This window comes from Chenopodium album, chromosome 3 (genome assembly GCF_948465745.1).
Source record: "Chenopodium album chromosome 3, dcCheAlbu1.1, whole genome shotgun sequence".
In the NCBI taxonomy this organism is placed as follows: Eukaryota; Viridiplantae; Streptophyta; class Magnoliopsida; order Caryophyllales; family Amaranthaceae; genus Chenopodium; species Chenopodium album.
The window spans coordinates 2,189,510-2,210,127 of NC_137836.1; the positions used below are offsets into that span (position 1 = coordinate 2,189,510).

General features: G+C 33.5%; 3 protein-coding genes across 3 annotated transcripts in view; 1 reads left to right on the plus strand and 2 right to left on the minus strand.

The window, feature by feature from the left end:
- Window positions 1-219: 219 nt before the first annotated feature.
- On the minus strand, window positions 220-2,351 carry LOC145622425 (cationic peroxidase 1-like). The gene is made up of 4 exons (XM_081676405.1): window positions 2,148-2,351; window positions 1,150-1,341; window positions 883-1,048; window positions 220-623 (listed from the first exon to the last, which is right to left on the minus strand). Exons 1-4 carry the CDS (start codon window positions 2,349-2,351, stop codon window positions 220-222), a joined length of 966 nt encoding a protein of 321 aa, XP_081532531.1.
- A 2,860-nt stretch (window positions 2,352-5,211) lies between these two features.
- Window positions 5,212-5,667, plus strand: LOC145622441 (secreted RxLR effector protein 78-like). The gene has a single exon (XM_081676407.1). The coding sequence runs from the start codon at window positions 5,212-5,214 to the stop codon at window positions 5,665-5,667; it is 456 nt and encodes a 151-aa protein (XP_081532533.1).
- An 8,967-nt stretch (window positions 5,668-14,634) lies between these two features.
- LOC145622457 (cationic peroxidase 1-like) overlaps window positions 14,635-20,618 on the minus strand; it is a 31,639-nt gene continuing 25,655 nt past the window's right edge. The window contains exons 4-5 of the mRNA XM_081676408.1: window positions 16,000-16,165; window positions 14,635-15,035 (exon numbers count right to left, since the gene is read on the minus strand). Coding sequence (XP_081532534.1) covers window positions 14,635-15,035; window positions 16,000-16,165 — 567 coding nt within the window. The remainder of the gene's footprint in view (window positions 15,036-15,999; window positions 16,166-20,618) is intronic.

The window sequence follows — 20,618 nt, forward strand, 5'->3', positions numbered from 1 at the left end:
AATTAAAGTACGAATCACTAAATATAGGTTTTTTTTTTTTTTTTTGAATAGAAATAGAGATAGTAACTTGTGTACACCTTTTCGATGATTGAAATTACAAATTTACAATCATACAAGTAATAATGATACATGTTTTCTTTTATATTTAACACGTGCATGGCACACGTTCAAAGGCTCGTATTAACTAAATACAAGAACTTGAACATTCTATAGCAAGCTTCAAGCTTTCGGAGCATTGACCTTCCTACAATTAATTCTAACCTCTCCATCGTTTCCGGTAAGAACACCTATTTGTCCGAACTTTAGTATTGCTGTGGTATATTCCTTGAAAAAGTTATCTTGATTTGCACTATAATTAGCAACAATGGCATCCGCGGGCCCACCCTTTCCGGTGTATAGCTCTTGATCAATGTCAAGAAGACCTTTTTGTTGCATCAAGTTTTTGAAGTATGCATTGTCAAACACGTATGGAGTGGTGCAATCGATTGGTATACGATCGCCATTGTTTCCTTGCCTAGGACAATGTACTTGCGTTGCCTTCGCAAAGCTAGGATCTATGTTTGTTTCCTCGTAGATACGTTTTCGAAAGGTTGTGCACCTTGCCCTACCAATTGTGTGAGAGCCTGTATTTGAGATAAACATTAGTCAAAACGTAACAGTTTATGTCTCTTTCGATATAGTTTTGTGTAAATATCTCACATCACGTCTACATTTTCATAAAAACACACTTTTACTAGTCTTTTTATACTTATAACACACCTTTTTATATTTCTTATAAGTATCGACTATCACATAAAAAATTGTATAAAGTTTGGTATGAACGGAATATTAGTTGATATAAGGAATTGCCCCCTTCTTGTGAATAAAAGGAAAAAAAATTACCTGTTAAAGCCACAAATTCTTCGGTTGAGAAGCCTTTTAGTTTAAAGGCAAAAATCAGTGTTTCTAAATTCCCAATAAAGAGAGCACCTAAGAGGTTAGTCATAAATCTATGTGGTTCAAGCGAATCTTTCCTTCCTAACGGTACTGTCCAAGTTGGTCCACCAAGCTGGAAAATTCATTATGAATTCAAAAAATTTACTGAATCAAGGAGAAAATTCAATAAAATAACTTAACTTTGGAAATAAAGAAGTTATAAGGTAACCATACCCCGACAATTGAGTCTCGAGCAGCCACAGTTAAGATATCAGCACATGATACAATACCTGGGCATTCTTTTTCTACCCGGGCCTTAATCTGGTCAATGGCTTCGTATCCCCATGTTGAATTTTGATTAAGTGCGGCAGATTTCTCCCCAGCCGCACTTGGTGTATCATCGAGCAAAATTGATGCATCACATCCCTAATTATTCAACAAGTTTACACTGCAATCATTTAGTTGACTAACAAAAATAATAACTTCAAAATTAAAGTAGTTTTATACTCTCTATAATGGTAACATTTGGTTTTGTATGGTTTCCTCAAAAAAAAAAAAAAAAAAAAAAAAAAAAAAAAAAGAAAAAAGAAAAAAAGGGACCGTTATATCACCTATTATTTCGTGAAAAATTCATGGTGTAAGAAATTAAAATTTCATATTCTATCACATTATTCTAAATCAGGTGTAATCGACTCTAAGTGGATCATTCAACTCGAAATACTTGATCTTGATTACATGACTTTAACACAATTTGAAATCACTTGACCCGTTCAATATTAACTGAACCTTAACAAAACCATATGTTTAATAATAACACTTTTATCAAATTTAGAACATTGTCAACTGAATATAAAGCGACCCAACCCAAAATAAAACCTGAATCAACCTAAACATGACCAAACTCGAATTAACAAGATCTGAACCCGGCCCTATACAAACGAGCAATGGATCGATCACCATTTCTACATTTTCCCTCCCTCGCATGTGTTTGTGGGGAGGAGAATGTGGAAGGATGTATAATTACATCTGAATGTATCATAGACATCATATCCTCATTGATTTTTTTATAAGAATAATGAGGATCTTGACATCATAAGCACACTAACTTATGCATGGAGAGATCAATTAAGTGTTCCTTGTTTAACCTAGAACCACTATTAAGATCCTTATATAAGACCTATTGTATGCACAAGCTACGTATATATATAACCAAATTAAAATCTTAGACTTACACTAACTCCGCAATCATGGAAATGAAGATGTACAAGAGATCCACCCATGCCAGGTTCTTTCCTTAAGATGTTTGTCATTTCATCTTTAATAATAGAGTTAACCTGTGGACATGTTAATGCATAGTAGTCTTCAGACAATTGTGCGAATGCCGACCCGAAAAGTACAAAGATCAAGCACCATTGAAGCAACGAGGAGGATGCCATGGAAGAAATTAAAGTAGACTAAAGGATAAACATAAAATATAAGGATATTAAAACAATATAAGGTCTTCAAGTTACTATCTCAAAAAAATAATAATGTAATAAGTTGTTCTATTTTTGCTTCTTCTTTTATAATGTTTGAAATATTATTTACACGTCCTAGTTTCAATGATTATGCTTGTAAAGTGCAATTCAAATGTCTTTTTTTAGCATATATCCGATTAAGAAAGGTATTTCCCTAATGAATTGCTTAGGATAATCTGGCTATTTTCCTTCTCCTTAACAATGGTTATCATTTAAATTCAAAATTAACCAATTTAAGATTTTCTTTACATATTATTCTAGATATATATGAATATGATAGTTAGTTAGGCCTGTTATTTCCTACTTTGTAGTAATCTGATCTCTTTCTTCCCTCATTTTAATTACTTCTACCCTAAAAAAAGCAATCTCTTCCTTAGTTTTAAGTTTCAGTTTGACGTTTACTTTTGCCATTGTTTACAAGAATTACTACAACCTTACTTTGACAAATTAATTATCATACTTCGTCAACTTTTACAATATATATACTTTATTTTTTTCTTTGACACAAATTAAACTTTTACAATATTATATACCCTGTCTTTGACAAAATATCTGGTGCCAAGTTTCATTTATGATATTTTTTGCTCCCGATAAATAAGTTTGTGTGTTATACTCCCTCCAGGTGTCAAGTTTCATTTATAATATTTTTTGCTTCCAATAAATAAGTTTGTGTTGTTATACTCCCTCCGTCGTCCCAGACTCCCAGAATACATGAGACGTTGGATATTTTTGCACTATTCATGTATTAGCTTTGACCATAATTTTTACTAACATAATAAATAAAAAAACATATTTTATCATAAAATATGTTGTTACATAGGAATTAATAAAAAAAAAGTTTCATAATATTAATAATTTTTATTAATATTTAATTATATAAAAATAAAGTCAAACTAGTGCATTGGCATGCATGTGTGCAATGTTGACTGTGTTACGTATTATGGGACGGAGGGAGTAGCTATTAGTCAAAGTTCATGCTACTACATGCGTCTTGTTAAAAGTTTGTACTATTGAGTTCAATTTTGCCATATATCTATGGACTTTTTTGTGAGAAACTATCTAATTAATAAAGCCTAAATTTTGTGAGAAACTATCTAATTAAAAAAAAGTTATAAGAAACTACCATAAAAGGTAAAATGTTGTAAGATTCTACTTTTGACCGAATTTCCATCGTCGACTTAATTTAACGACGTTAATCCACCCCGGAAACAACCGTGAAGGTTGGTTTTCAAGGTGGTAAGGTTGTTTTCGGGGCGGTTGGAGGATATTTCGAATTGGTAATTAAGGGTAAATTAGTGCTTCGGATGTTGGTTTTTGGGGTAGAGGTGGTCATTTTGGGGTTGAAGGGTGGTTTAGGACTGGTGGAGGCGATTTCAAGCAAGTTGTATTAGTTTTGGGAATGAAAGTGGTGGTTTCAAGAGTATCTTAAGGTCCGTCAATAGTGGAAATCTGGTATAGGTAGTATTTTACAATATTTTACCTTTTTAAAGGTAGTTTTTTTTTTTACAACGTTTTATCTTTATTAGGTAGTTTATTACAACATTTTTTATTAGGTAGTTTATCACAAAATATGGATTTTATTAGGTAAATTTTGACAAAATGTCCATCTATTATATAAGTTTAGAGGGGAAGTAAAAAGTATTGGTATTCTATTGAAGGTCTAAAATACCCTTCTTTGCCTTTTATTGGCAAAGTACAATTCATGCAATAAAAAATTAATACATGATAGATAAAACTTGATGATATTTTTATAAATTTAAACATTGGCAATTAGTTAATTGACTTGAAAAAACAATTTAGGTAAATACAAAAATTAATTTAGGACTCGACTTCGGAATTGGTTTGAACTTGCCTCTATTTTCATTCACTTAAGGCCTCCATGACCCTTTATGTGACTAACTAATAATTCTTACAATATTATATGATTTTGGGATCCATCCCTTATATACCAGTGAATTTTCATCATCAAATCTTGAAAACACTATAATGGCCATTTTCATTGATTATAGATTTTAGTTTGGTATATAAACTTTTCAAACCTGGAAAAAAAACACCAATTTGGGTTGCCTCCTATGCAAAACCCCTCAGGACACTTTGATTCGGGAGACCAATTAGATGGTTGCAACCTGCTTCGTCTTTAAATTATTTATTTAACCATTTAAAACTTACGCTATTTCATTAAATCAAGGCTACCATTGACTTTTATGTGACCGGCTAATAGTCATAAATTATTCCAAACAACATTAACTGTATCACCCTAAAGGTTTCGACATCACGTTAAGAAACCTATAAATTTATCTAATCTCACAGATCATTTAATATTGAAAAAAAAATTTAAATGTTTTAGACTCGAAAAGTAAATAGGTCGCGGTACTTTTTTTTTTTTAAGTGTTTTAGACTCGAAAAGTAAATAGGTGGTGGTACTTTAATTTGTTCCCATGAATCCTTATACACCTTGTTTGGACACATTAGGTGGTTGAAATCATCCACTTTATCATTATTTATATATATATGTATGTATATATGTATGTATATATATATGTATATGTATATATATGTATATATATAGTATATATATACATACAAATATAGTTAATTCCGAAATGCTAGCACTATACATGTATTAAAAATGCAATGTCATATATAAATTTGTGTCAAAAGTGCTAGCAAATAAATTAATTTTTTTTTGGGTGATATTATATCCCCCAATTAGAGCGCTTTTGTCCCGCAGAGACTTATCACTGATAATGCTATTGTAGCTTTTGAGATTTTTCATGCTATGAAACGTGGAGGGGAAGGGAAAGAGGGTAACATTGCTTTGAAACTGGATATGAGCAAGGCATATGATCGTGTTGAATGGGTTTTCTTGGAGCAAGTTATGGTTAAGATGGGGTTCTCGGCAAATTGGATTCACCGTGTTATGTGTTGCATTAACAGTGTTTCCTTTGCTTTCAAGATCAATGGCCGTATTGCTGGGTCTGTGGTTCTGTCGAGGGGGTTAAGGCAAGGTGATCCGATTTCTCCGTACTTGTTCCTGTTATCTGTGGATGCTTTTTCGACCTTGATCACCAAGGCGAAGAATGCTAGGCTTATCCATGGTGCTAGAATTTGCCAGAATGCTCCCCGGGTTTCCCATTTATTTTTTGCTGATGACAGTATACTTTTTGCGAGGGCTAGTTTGCAAGAATGCTCAACTATTGCTAATATTATTAGCAAATACGAGATAGCATCCTGACAGAATGTCAATCTGAGCAAAACGGAAGTCTTCTTTAGTAAAAAGGTATGTCGAAGTCGAAGGCAAGAAATTATTGATATTTTGGGTATTCGAGAAGTTGAACGTCATGAGAAGTATTTGGGTTTGCCTGCTATCATTGGGAGATCGAAGAAAGCTATTTTTGCAGGGTTGAAAGACTGATTATGGAAAACGTTGCAGGGGTGGAAAGAAAAATTAATTGTTGTCTAGACCGGGCAAGGAAGTCCTCATTAAAGCTGTTCCACAAGCCATTCCGACGTACATGATGAGTATCGTTAAGATCCCTGATGGCCTAATTGATGAAATTCATGCTATGCTTGCTCGATTTTGGTAGGGTTTGACTGAGACTGCGAGTAAGATGCATTGGCAAAAATGGGAGCTCCTTTGTCAACCAAAGGCCCTTGGTGGGATGGGGTTCCGAGACCTCAAATGCTTTAATAAAGACATATTAGCCAAACAAATGTGGAGGCTTCATCACAATCCGGGTACGTTTATCCATTCAATATTAAAAGCAAAATATTTCAAATATTGTTATGTTCTTGAGGCTAGTATCGGTTTTGATCCAAGTTACGCTTGGAGGAGTATGTGGGGTGCAAAGGAGTTGCTTCTTGAGGGCCTTAAATGGAGAGTAGGAAATGGCAGCAACATTAAGGTATGGAGCGATGCGTGGCTTCCTGATAAAGTGTGCTCTATATGCAATTATTTGGAGGAATCCATTATCCACGCCACTTTTTATTGCAATACTGCAAAAGAAATTTGGGCTGCTAGTCAGCATCTTACTCATATTCAACAAGCCCCTGATTCTAATTTTTTGGAGCGTTTTTTATGGTTGTCAAAGAACGTTTCAAGAAGTGAGTTGGTGTCAATTTCTACTCTTGCGTGGGCTTCTTGGCACTGTAGGAACATGACTATTTATGAGCAAAAATCCTTCAACGCGGTGGATGTTGCAAGGGACTGGGTTAATTTTGTTCGTGATAGCAATTAGTACGCTGTCAGAGTGCTGACAGGGCTGGTCCTACTGCAAGCTCCCCTGCTGATTCGTGAAGCTGCCCAAGTCAGGGTCGTGTTAAGGTAAACTGTGATGTACATCTTGGTTTTGTTACAGGGCTGGGCGTGGTTATCAGAGATGAGCATGGGAATATTTTGGTTGATGTGTGCCACGAGCATGCTGGGTGGGGTGTGGAGTTAGCAGAGGCAACAGCTTGTAGGTTTGCATTGGCACTTGCAAGAAGGTTGGGTTTTGACAGTGTGCAGCTTGAGAGTGACTCGATTAATGTGGTGCGAGCAAACAACAACAAGGCAGTGCATATTTGTTTTCCTCTCTTGTTCTCTTCTTTCTCAATCTCTTCCTCGCTCTCTTCTTTCTCTTTTTCTTTTTTCTTCTTTTCTTTTTGTTTCCTTTTCCTGCTCTAGTTTGGTTCCCTCATATCTCCAATAGTAAAATTTAATTCAGTTGCATTGATTCTTTTACGTAATTTTTTAAATTAATAATTTTAATATAATTTGTTTCATGTTGACTAAACCCATTAATAAAAAAAATGATAGATTTATTGTTGCATGTAATAGAATGTAGTTAGGAGCTGCATCATAAATACTTTTCCTCCGTATTTTTTTTATTCATTTAGAAATAATACAACATAATTATTTCCATTTGTTTTCTTCTCTAGATTTTTCTCTCTATTCAGATAAAATCAACATGGTATCAAAGCAAAAATAGCTCGAATCTTCCGCAAATTTCTTCCACTATTTTTGATTGCTGCTTTAATGGAGTTTTGATGTTATACTGTTGATTGATTCGATGTTTTTTTTTTCTGCATTTTCAGGTATGATTTTTTGGTTGTTCGTCATTTAATGCTTGATTGAGGTTGTAATTTTTGTTGCAATTGTTCTTGCATCTGTTCTTTGAGGTTGTTCACCTGATTTGTTTGAATATTTGTTTGATTGAGGTTGATATATTTTGTGGTTGAGGAATTTGATTCCTATGTTGTTTGTGATTTTGTCTAGATTGTTGTTATTAAGCTACTATTGATATTTTTATATTGATTCTGAGGTTGTGAATCTTGAGGCTTCTGTTGAGGATATTGAATTCTTGAGTGCATTCTTTATTTCTTTGTGGATTTTTTGGAGTAAGTTTTCTGATACAAGTATTGTTTGAGATTTGTGATATTTTTTAGGATAATTTTCTGTTAATCATGCCTCAGAATACACAACAGTTTGTTTTGGATCCTACTGTTGTACTTGGATGTGTGTATTATATTCATCCTTTTGATGTTTCGTTTGAAACATTAGTTTCTGATGTGTTTGATGGAAGTGGTTTTGGTGACTGGAAGAGGTCTATTGTCTTGAGTTTGTCCTCGAGAAACAAACTAAGATTCATTAATGGCAGTGTTGAGCAACCACCTACTACTGATCTAAACCATAAAGCTTGGTGTAGATGTAATGATCTGGTTCTAGGTTGGTTGTTGTTTGCCTTAGAGAAAAGTATAGCTAAGAGTGTGTGGTATTGCAAGTCTACTAATGATCTTTGGGATGATCTTGAGGAGAGGTTTGACCATACTTCCTTGATTGAGGTTGCAATTGTTGTTGCAATTGTTGTTGCATCTGTTCTTTGAGGTTGTTCAACTGATTTGTTTGATTGAGGTTGATATATTTTTTGGTTGAGGAATTTGATTCCTATGTTGTTTGTGATTTTGTCTAGATTGTTGTTATTGAGCTACTGTTGATATTTTTAGATTGATTCTGAGGTTGTGAATCTTGAGGCTTCTGTTGAGGATATTGAATTATTAAGTGCATTCTTTATTTCTTTGTGGATTTTTTGGAGTAAGTTTTCTGATATAAGTATTGTTTGAAATTTGTGAAATTTTTTTAGGATAATTTTCTGTTAATCATGCCTCAGAATACACAACAGTTTGTTTTGGATCCTACTGTTGTACTTCGATGTGTGTAATATATTCATCCTTTTGATGTTTCAATTGAAACCTTAGTTTCTGATGTGTTTGATGGAAGTGGTTTTGGTGACTGGAGGAGGTCTATTGTCTTGAGTTTGTCCTCGAGAAACAAACTAAGATTCATTGATGGCAGTGTTGAGCAACCACCTACTACTGATCTAAACCATAAAGCTTGGTGTAGATGTAATGATCTGGTTCTAGGTTGGTTGTTGTTTGCCTTAGAGAAAAGTATAGCTAAGAGTGTGTGGTATTTCAAGTCTACTAATGATCTTTGGGATGATCTTGAGGAAAGGTTTGGCCATACTTCCTTGATTGAGGTTGCAATTGTTGTTGCAATTGTTCTTGCATCTGTTCTTTGAGGTTGTTCAACCGATTTGTTTGATTGAGGTTGATATATTTTTTGGTTGAGGAATTTGATTCCTATGATGTTTGTGATTTTGTCTAGATTGTTGTTATTGAGCTACTGTTGATATTTTTAGATTGATTCTGAGGTTGTGAATCTTGAGGCTTCTGTTGAGGATATTGAATTATTGAGTGCATTCTTTATTTCTTTGTGGATTTTTTGGAGTAAGTTTTCTAATACAAGTATTGTTTGAGATTTGTGATATTTTTTATGATAATTTTCTGTTAATCATGCCTCAGAATACACAACAGTTTGTTTTGGATCCTACTGTTGTACTTGGATGTGTGTACTATATTCATCCTTTTGATACTTCGATTGAAACCTTAGTTTCTGATGTGTTTGATGGAAGTGGTTTTGGTGATGACTGGAAGAGGTCTATTGTCTTGAGTTTGTCCTCGAGAAACAAACTAGGATTCATTGATGGCAGTGTTGAGCAACCACTTGCTACTGATATAAACCATAAAGCTTGGTTTAGATGTAATGATCTGGTTCTAGGTTTGTTGTTGTTTGCCTTAGAGAAAAGTATAGCTAAGAGTGTGTGGTATTGCAAGTCTACTAAGGATCTTTGGGATGATTTTGAGGAGAGGTTTGGCCATACTTCTGCTACATAACAATATGCTTTGTATCAGCAGTTATTTGATTTACAAAGATTAAGTCAGTTTGGGATGAAATAGACAGTAATGAACCTCTTCCTATATGTTCTTGTGCTTCCTGTACTAGTCTTATTACTACGAAATAGTGAAAGCCCAACAGGATTAGAGATTGATGATGTTTCTAATGAAACTCAATGACAAGTATGCTATGGTCAAGACTAATATTCTGATGCAACCTCTACCTATTATCACCATTGCATATCGATTGTGTGTTCAAGAAGAGAAACACAAAGAAATGAGTGCAAGATCATCTACCTCTTTAGAACCTATGGCTTTTGCTGCTGGAAGGAAGTTCAATGACAGGCCATATGACATAAATTTCAAACAGAATTCTATAGAGTCTTATAATCAGCCTTAGAATCAGAATAGCATGATGACTGGTAATAAGAGGCAGTGGTTTTGTGACCATTGCAAGATAACAGGACATGACATTGATAGGTGTTTCAAACTACGTGGCTATCCACCTGGGTGGAATAATGTGTGGAACAATAGCAAAGATTCTAGTCAGCAAAACTTCAATAAAAACAAAAGAGTTGCTCATCTTGCTCAAGTTGGTGATTCAGACACCGAACAACCTCAAAAGCCTGTAAACAATTTTGATTACTTGTGGACTCCTCAAATGGCAGTAGAGCAATGCCGCAAGATCATGAATATTCTTGTCAAAAGCAGCAAGCACAAGATTACACTAAGAAGGCTCTAGGGATATGATACTCTTATGGTGGCAATGTCTTATTTGCAAGTAAACTTTGCCTTATGTCTTTTGTTCCTGCTCTATGGGTCATTGATATTTATGGACACTTAGTTTAGCCCCCTCCAAAATTGACCTAATTCCATGGATTATGAGCCTTTTAGCTTTGGATTATTTTCAATTTCCAAATTTGAAATCGAAATAAGTCAAGGAGATTCCTATGAACCCTATAACACTCTGATAGGTTGTCGTACACCTGTCAAAAATAAATTCCTAACAAACCAACTAACAATATAGTAGGGTAAGTAGGGTCGAATCCACAGAGAGATGGCTATTTAATATAGCTTTCAAGGTATGGAGAAACTAAACTATGTCACGAAATTGGGATAGAAAAATAGTCTAAATTAAAATAGAAATAAAACAATTAATAAAAAGACCTAGGGTTATGGTTCACCATGTTTATCGCTCTAAATCTATCAAATATCAATAAAAATTCAATCATTCAATTATCTAGAGCAATTGCTAAGCCTACGGTCGGGTCTTAACGCTCTCAATTCAACATATGCAGTACGGTCGCTAACATAATCAGAATTGCTAATTGTAGGGAAGCCTCTAAAAGTAAGATCTTTCGATTCAAACTCTTATTAACATGAATTAATCAAACAATTGATCAGGTTGCAAGATTAACAATAAAACACTATCAATGAGAGAAATTAATAATCAAAATATTAAAAACATCAATCAAGATTCATTGTATAAACATGGATTCCCAAACCTTAGAAATAAACTACTACTCTAGCATGAAATAAATAATAAAAACTAAATCTAATGAAGAAAGCATAATAAAAATAAAGAAATAAAATTACCTTTATAAATTAAAGTAAGAAATTCAAGAACAAATCCATGGAGGAATCCATGGAGTTGTCCATGAAAAACTAGGGCTAGGGAGAAAACGAACGTAAAATAAAAAGTATAAAAAGGCATAAGGGAAAAATAATATCCCTTGAGTATTTATATTATCCTAAACCTAAATAAAAATAGGAAAATAAAAATTACAAAAAGAAGTTTAATGATTGGTCGAATTTAAGAGTTGTAGTCCACATAGGACTCCTCGATCATCAAATGCGTGCACCACCCATCGGGCGATGGGTGGCTGATGGTTGGACGAGCTGCACAAGGGGGAGTTCGAACAGCGGCCGCTGGTTTTCCATCTCCCCAACCAGCAGCTCACGGCCGATCGCACAACACGTCCATCGCCCGATGGCTGGGCGATGGATTGGCAGCTTCGCAGGGTCAACTTCAAAGGCTTGTATCTCGAGATCAGGAATTGTATAGGGGCGTGCGACCTATCAATGGAAAGATCTTCAAGTCTAGTTTCTAATGCAATTTGAATTCATTCATTACAATCTGTAGAACTCAAGTTATGATCAAAAGAGTAACCAAAGGTCTGTTTTGCCACTTTGTAGACCATCGTTTTCCTTCGTTTCTAGCTTAAATTCATTTCCGAAAAGTGCATAACGACCCTTATGGATGCTATATTCATTCCTCATGCATATAAATCTCAAAATAATTTTGCACAAACATATATCCTTCATTGAACAACCTCAATTCATCGACTGTTCATCCTTTCATTATCCGATTCTTCCAAAACCACTTCGAAAGCGTCCAAATAGTTATAGAAACAACCTGAAACATTAAGAAAAACACAAACAAAGCGTATTAGAGCACAAAAAGGACAACTTATGTAATTGCGGCCTAAAAAGCGATAAAAGACTCAAAAAGGAACTATAAAACTAGCATAATTGTGCCTATAAACTTTATATAAATGTGATTTATCACACTTAAGGCATGGCCATTCACAAGTAGAATAAGGCAAATGGGAAGCGGTTCAAACCCCCTAAAGGGAAGCGGTTTTAAACCCCTTGCGCTTGGGGGGGCTTCCCATTAGCCTTTTAAATGGGAAGCGGTTTGAACCGCTTCCCATTTGTAGTGAAAGGGAAGCGGTTTTGGTGCGAAATCGCTTCCCATTATGCCTTTAAAATTTAATTTTTTTAGTTTGCTTTTTTCTCAGAAATTAATACACAACAACTAATCATATGTACAAAAATATATATTTCCATTGATAATTTGATGTCATATTACATTTTAATATTGTTTCCAAAAAAATTAAATTTTAATTAAAAAAAAATCTATTGACCATCAAAAAAAAAAATTCTACTGAAGCCACCAGCCCACCACCGCCGTGGTATTCTCCCACCACCGCCATGGTATTCTGCCACCACCGTCGTGCTGTTCTGCCGCCACCACCCTGCTATCACCACCGCAATCTAAAGCAAAAATGGACAAACAAAATAAAATAAAAAATCAAAATCAAAACACGAAAGACCAAAAAATTAGATAAAATAAAAATCAAACAATCTAATAAGGAAAGATCTAATTTAGATTAAAAAATATATTCAAAAACTTTTAGAACTCAAAAACTTCAAAAAACTCAAAAACTTCATATAGAAGATGAAATTTGAAGGGGAAAAAAAAACTAGATTGAAATTCTTACCATAAACTTAGATTTGAAAATCGGTGAGGGCTACTCGGCGGACTCGGTGTGGGCTGCTTAGGGTGCTAGGTGTGGGATGTTCGGTGGTGCTCGGCGTCAGTGGTTATTGTGGTCGGTGTGGGTGTGGGTGAAGGCTGCTCGGTGGTGCTTGGCGGTGCTCGGCGTCGTGGATGTTGTCGGTGATAAGAGGAGAGAGGAAAGGAGATGAGAAAGGAAAGAGGATGTGAGGGGAGAGGGGAGAGAGGAGATACAAGTGAGGCATGAGGGGGAAAACTGAGAAATGAGAGGAGAGAGAGCGCGCGGCGTGAGAAAGAGGGAAGAGAGGAGAGAGAGCGTGGGAAATAGGGGGTTTTAATTTTTAGGGTTTTTTAGCAAATGGAAAGCGGTTTAATGTTCAAACCGCTTCCAATTACAATATTTGGAAGCGGATAACCCAAAACCGCTTCCCTTTTCAAATCTTAGGTTGTTTTTTTTGGTGGGTTTTTGAAAGCGGAATTGAATAACCGCTTCCAATTTAGGGCTTCCCAATTAGATTTTCTACTAGTGATTTGGATTGTTGGAAGTGTCCACTTTGTCTTAAGTTATTAATTTAAAGACACTTCTTTCTAACACCTACCTCTTTTAATTTTCTCATTGCCGATGTGGGCTTTTATATGACCGACATTTGTTCTCTTTTTAATTCCTCTTTTATTTTCAAGCATTCAATTAATTTTTATACTCTAAATTTCTTCATTTTTTAAAAACAGTTTAAAGCATTAATAACATTGATATCTGAATAGATATAATTCAAGTAATTTTGTTTCATAGAAATATACGAAGTACACATATAAAAGTTGAAACAGTTTAAAGCATTAATAACATTGATATCTGAATAGATATAATTCAAGTAATTTTGTTTCATAGAAATATACGAAGTACACATATATAATAAAGTTGCCTTTCAAATATGTGTGTGTGTGTGGGGGGGGGGGGTTGAGATCCAATGAGAAGGATCTTAAAATGAGAAGAATGAGAAGAAATCTTGATTGTACAAATAAAACCCACGATTTGCATTCCACCTACGCGAAATGCACCTTTATAAAAAAAAAATTATGCATATTTAGTACAAAAATTATGCACATTTGATTCAAAATATATGTACAAATTTAACTTTCAATATCTCTTCACAATAATGAACTTTCTCTGCTCTCTCCATTCCAACTTATATAGTTAAGCTTTTTAATTTTTAGAGATGAAAAAGTAATTGCAGCTATGAGCAACGTGCAAATTCAATAATAAGTATATGAGAGAGTTTTGATCAATTATTGTTTGTTATAAAATTTAGTAATTGACTTCTAGTTTTATGCTATTGAACCAAAAATATAAAATTGATAACAATAAAATTTCATAGATAGAATTGAATAGTGTAAATTAATCTTAGTTTAATTTATTGAAATAGTTTAGCAAAAATATATATTAGCAAAATTTATAAAACATGTTGTCCGGCCTGTGGGATCGACCCATACTAGCCAGTTGTTTGCTAACAACAAACAACCGTGCATTGGTATCATATATCTACCTAATCAAACTTACATTTTGTTTGATGATAGCAATTACAATCATAGACGAATTTTTCGTTTATATAGTCTATGACCCACACACGTCGTCTAAAGGCTAAAATTTTTACGCACAAAGATGAAAATTTTATAACAGGCCTCATGCATTTAATTAGCACCATTAGGCTTCCGGCAATTTGTTCTGATTTCTCCGTTTTTGCCAGTAAGAACACCCAATTGACCGAATTTTACAATTGATGTGACAAAATCCTTGAAGAAGGTTTCCTTACTTGAACTATAATTTGCAACAATGGCGTCGGCCGGTCCACCCTTTCCGGTGTATAGTGCTTGATCTGAACTAAGAAGACCTCTTTGCTTCATCAAGTTGACAAAGTATTTATTGTCAAATTTAAATGGAGTTTCGTAGTCAATTGGTGCTGTGTTGTTATCCCCTCCTTGCTTAGGGCAATTTTTTCGCAACGAAGCCGCATAAGCGGGGTCGATGTTCGTGTCCTCGTAGATACGTTTTCTATAGGATACACATCTTGCCATGCCAACCGTGTGACCACCTATACGTAACAAAAGTATAATAGTCCACAATCAAGTGTTAATAACACAATTATTCTTGGGGGATGGGGATAGAAGTGTCAATTTGAATGTTTGGATCGGGTTTGATGGGGTCGAGTCGGATCAATTTTAAAGTTGAGTCGTGTGAAATTATTATGTCCATGCAAGTCGAAATCTGAATTGGATATTTTTTGGATCAATCGTGTCGAATTAGGTGTGGTTTTGACACCTCTAGATGGGGTCAAATGAGAAGTTCCTTAAAATAAGAAGGATTTTTGTGCATAATTTTGTACTAAATGTGCATATTTTTTGAACTAAATGTGCAAAAAAAAAAATTGATTCAAATTTGATGTGCATATTTTTTGAACAAATGTGCATAATTTTCGTTTTTCCAGAAAATTAATAATTTTATCAGTTTGAAACACAATTATGCACATTCAATATAAAAAAAAAAATTGCACATTTAATATAAAATATATGCACATTTATTTCTTCTCGTCATTCTCATTTTAAGTTCCTTCTCATTGGATCTCGACTCAATATATGTATATATATATATATATATATATAACTAATAAAAATCACACTCCTTTCGTTTTTAGATTAATAACAATAGTTAACTAATACAACTCATGCGTCAATGCACAATGTATTTATATATGCAATTTTATATTATATTAGTAAGAATTATTAAAATTAAATTTGATGTAATGAAAATATGCGTAAAAACTAATCAAAAAGCAAAAATTCAAGTGATGTGTTTAGTAATCTAAAGTGGAGGTAGTACATGATATCCATCATTTAAATATACATTTTGCGCTTTTATTTTTGTTTTTTTTTTTTTTATAATTATTTTGGAATATCAGGATACTTGCAATGGACAACATTAACTAGTTAACAAGCATTAAGTTAAGACCAACTTGGATTTATACGTCTAAACGACAAGCAATTTAAAAGATATAATACCTGTTAAAGCCACATATTCGTTCTTACCAACGCCTTTAGATTCAAAGGCAGCAAATTGTGCATCTAAACCAGAAAGAAAGAGAGGAACTAAGGCGTCGGCCATTGCTTTATGTGCTTCTTTCGAATCTCTTCTCCCTAACGGTACTTGGTAACGTGGTCCTCCTAGCTGTAAATTAAATTAACCAATATAGACGAGTACTTAAGTAATTTAGGTAAAAAGTGTAACAATTCATAGCAAAAATGAATTTGAGTAAAATAAATTGTAAATAACAAAAAGAAGATATAACTTTGATAAAACATGCATAAATCTCATTTTAGAACTAATGTAGTATGCAAGGGCGGAGCCACGGGGGGCTGGTGGAGGCCCGGCCTCCCGTGGCCCAACTGGTGATATATGTACTATATAGTATGACCCTCCTAGAATAACTAATAAATAGCTTATATTTGTCCTACATATCATTATGTTAGTGATAACCTAGTTGGTTTGCTGGAATTTTTCATGGTGACTTGGTGAGAGAGAGATCTTAGATTTGATTCCCAACTTTGAACATTTTATTTTTTTTTGGTTTTTTTTTTTTTTTTTTTTTTGGTATCTTTTATCGTTTCTTGGCCCCATAGATTTTTAATCCTGGCTTTGCCTCTAGTAGTATGTGATACTAGATTAGTCAAGGTGCAATTTATAGATAAATATATATAATACATTAACGGTGGAATATTATAGAAAACTTCTATTATAAACATACCCTAAAAACAGAGTCTCGAGCAACCAATGCTATGATATCAGCACAAGATACTACCCCAGGACATGCTTTTTCAATCCGAGCTTTGACCTTATCAATGACTTCAAATCCCCTTGCTGAATTAAGATTCATTAAGGCAGACTTCTCGCTTGGTGATGTTTTTGTGTCATCGAGCAAAAGTGATCCGTCACATCCCTAATTATTTATCATGTGGAACAAATTATTATCTAACTTACTAGCTATGCAACAAGGTAGTATATATTGTACTCTATTCAACATATAGTACAAATTTTTTATGGAGTATCTAACTTATTTTCTCAAACAAAGATGGGATTTGTTCTCTTCACCTGAAACAAGTAAATCTGGTCTGAATTTTTTAAGGTCTGATTTGAATTTTTCTGATCTTGTTTGGTTTGATCTGATTTAACAATTTGACTAAATTTTGACCGCATATTAATACTAATCTATAAAGAAAAACATCATCAAAATGGATCTTATTAGATTCGTCTCATCGTGAATTTTTTAAATATGTAATTTTTATAAAAAAAAATTTAGTACACAATTAACGATATTTAACGATAAGTAAATGATAATCAAAATTTATGATCTGGTCTGATCTGAAGTTTTCTGATGATCTGATATGAATTTGTCAAGGAATAAGTAATAAGTATCTGAAATAAGTTGAATAGAACAAGTCCATGATTTGAGTATGTCACCTAAATTTTTATTACAAAAAAAAAAAAAAAAAAAAAAAAAAAAAAAAAAGGGCAAATTTGAATGTTATTTCATGCATTCTCCCCTTCCTTACATATCAGTCTTTTGTGCTCATGAAGTCGCATAACATATATGTAGGAAAATTGTGGGAGAATATAAATACACCTAGATATACCATACCATATACGTGTAAAATTTAATATGAAGAAGATCAATCACTAATTAATACAAGAGCTTAATGCATGGAGATTAATTTTTTGTTGTTACTTTATTTTCCTAGGATAATTAGCCCGAAATTAGCCATGTTATATACACAAATTATGCACACAAGTTTTAAATACCATTCCTAATATCGTAAATTAGACTTACGCCAACACTACAGTCATGGAATTGAAGTCTTAGCAAAGATGCACCCATTCGAGGCTCTTTCTTTATCGCGTATTTAACCTTATGTCTAACTATGGAGAGCGCTTTTGGGCAAGAGGTTGAATAGAAGTTTTCGGACAATTGAGCTAGAGCCGATCCAAAGACTATACAGATCAAGAACCATTGAAGAAACGAAAAAGAAGCCATTGTAAAAGAAATCAAAGTAGGCTAAAGAAAAAGCACTAAAAAAAAAAAAAAAGCAAATTAAATTATTTTAGGTTTTAATCGTTACTAATATTGTCGAGTAATATAGTTCTAAACCTCTATGATCTTTTATACTCTTTTAAAACTATTTTCACGCAAATTTGTTACTTTTCCAATGATCATGCGTGCAAAGCATAGTACATATCTGCCTTATTTAGCTAATGTCTAAGAAAGGTCATACAAAAGTACATAAGATAATCTGTCTAAATCCTTACACATTAGCAATCTTTATCGATTAAATTCAAAGTTAACTAATTCAAGACATATAATTCTATGTCTTTATGCATATTCAAATTGATAGCTAAATAAGCTATTTGTGCCTTTTATTTCCATCTTTATAGCATTCTCTCTTATCGATTGGTCATTTGAAGTCGTACTCTTTTTTTTTTTTTACTTCTTTTTAGTCTTTTTAATTGTAACATTCGGACTTTCATATGAATATTATCAATGGAAGAAAATGTACAAGAAGACCTTGGGAATGGGCTTAAATTACCTTCTAGGAAAAATCTCTCTAAGCCTAAGAACTAAAGTCACAATTCACAAACAAATTAAAAACAAATGTTGTATGGATAACCGTTAATTTATACATCAGTTGTACAATACTGATAATCCCTGTAAGAGTAGAGTATAAGGTGAGAATTGAACCCCTCTATCTCATAAGGGTGGAAGTGGAAGGAAGGCCTCTAAGGCTCTAACCACTAGTTCAACCATGATTTCTCTCTGTAAAATAATGTTCTACTTCCTCGGTTTTTTAAGCCGTTTGACTTTTACACTATTCACAGTACACTACACGCTTTGACTCGCTTTTGTGGTTTAAAAATACGATAAAATGTATTCATGTGGGATCTTGTTTGAATTGTTTCAATGTATATTACTTTTTATAATTTACAATGTTAATAATTAGAGATATTAATCGTAAAAAACATGCGTTGCAAGCCTGATAATAGAAAGGTGTCAACTAAAAAAACAAAGGAAGTACTTCCTAAGTTCCCCAAATATTGCAACATGGGAATATGACACAAAATTAAGAAGGGGAGAGAAATAGAGAAGAATATATATAGAGATTCATGTGGGAAAAAAAAAAAAAGAGAGGCTAGAGAGAGAGAAAAAGAGAGGGAGAAAAAACATGTGCAAATATGATGAAGACGCTACAATAATTTGTGAATTGAAACTTCCTAAAATTAACAAATGTACAGTGCAATATTTGTGTAACGGACCGAAAAAGTAAATTTTACATGCATATGATATGATATGATAATACTATATTTGATATGATAATTATCAACAAATAAGGACTGAAAAGACACTAACAAAGTATTGGTATAGTTTCAACTATACAACCTTTCAACCTTGAAGTTAAGAGTTTAATTTCCACAAGTAGCACTTTGTCTATAGCCTAAATCATGTTATTTTTAGTCCATCCATAGCTTTTCATTTAATTTATTGAGATGTAAAATATTCAATTGTTTCTCTTCTATCATTCATCTTTATTAGTGTCATGTTTACTCATTCTTTGTAAAAAGATTTTAACCCATATTATTAGAAGTCGGTTTTTTATGTACTTATGTTAATATTATGTTGTGATGTTATATATCTTTGGTAAATATATGTTTAGGTTACCTTAGTTTGTACTAAATAGAGGTTTTCGAATTTTAATGCAAAATAAGCAGCTCTAATTCTTCTTGAGTTTAACATGGTATCAGAGCCTCTTTGAAATTTAGAAAGTTTATTTTACGATCCTTATTTTATTTTACAAATTCATTCTATTTTCCCGCAAGTGTATGATTAGGGCTTCATCGATCCAATTCAGTTTTTTTTTTTTTTTTATTTTTAATTAGTATTTTTTGGTTTTAATTATTTCATGTTCGTTTTTTAAGGCTAGGTTTTCGATTCTTGCTCTTGCTTATTTTCCTCTTCCGTGCTTGTGGAGGTGCCTGTTGTGCGGGTGTTTGGTATGTCGTGTTGCCCTATATACATATGATTTCGAGATGGAACTTCATTGGACTTGTGAAGTGGACTCTCTCTCTCTTGGTTGTGGGTACGGTCCAGACCTATATTTAACAAGATAAAATGAATGTCATACGAAGGTTTGTTATTAGTCTAGATGATGTATAGATCAAAATTTGATCAAATTAAAAAATTCATGAAAAATAATTTAAACTTATAATTTATATCAAAAAAAACAAAATTACAATCCAAAGCTCAATTCGTTGCACCATTGGCTCTCCTACAATTAGTCCTAACTTCTCCATGTGTACCCGTAAGAACTTCCATTTTACTAATTTTTACAACAGCTTTGGCATAATCATCGAAGAATGCTTGTTGATTCGAGCTATAATTTGCGACAATGGCATCGGTTGGTCCTCCTTTTCCGGTGTACAGTTGTTGATCGGAGTTAAGGAGACCTTTTTGCTTCATTAGGTTGACAAAGTATGCGTTATCAAACACAAATGGAGTTGTAGAGTCAATTGGTGCTGTGTTGTTATCCCCTCCTTCTTTAGGGCAATTTGCTTGTATGGATGCCGCATAGGTTGG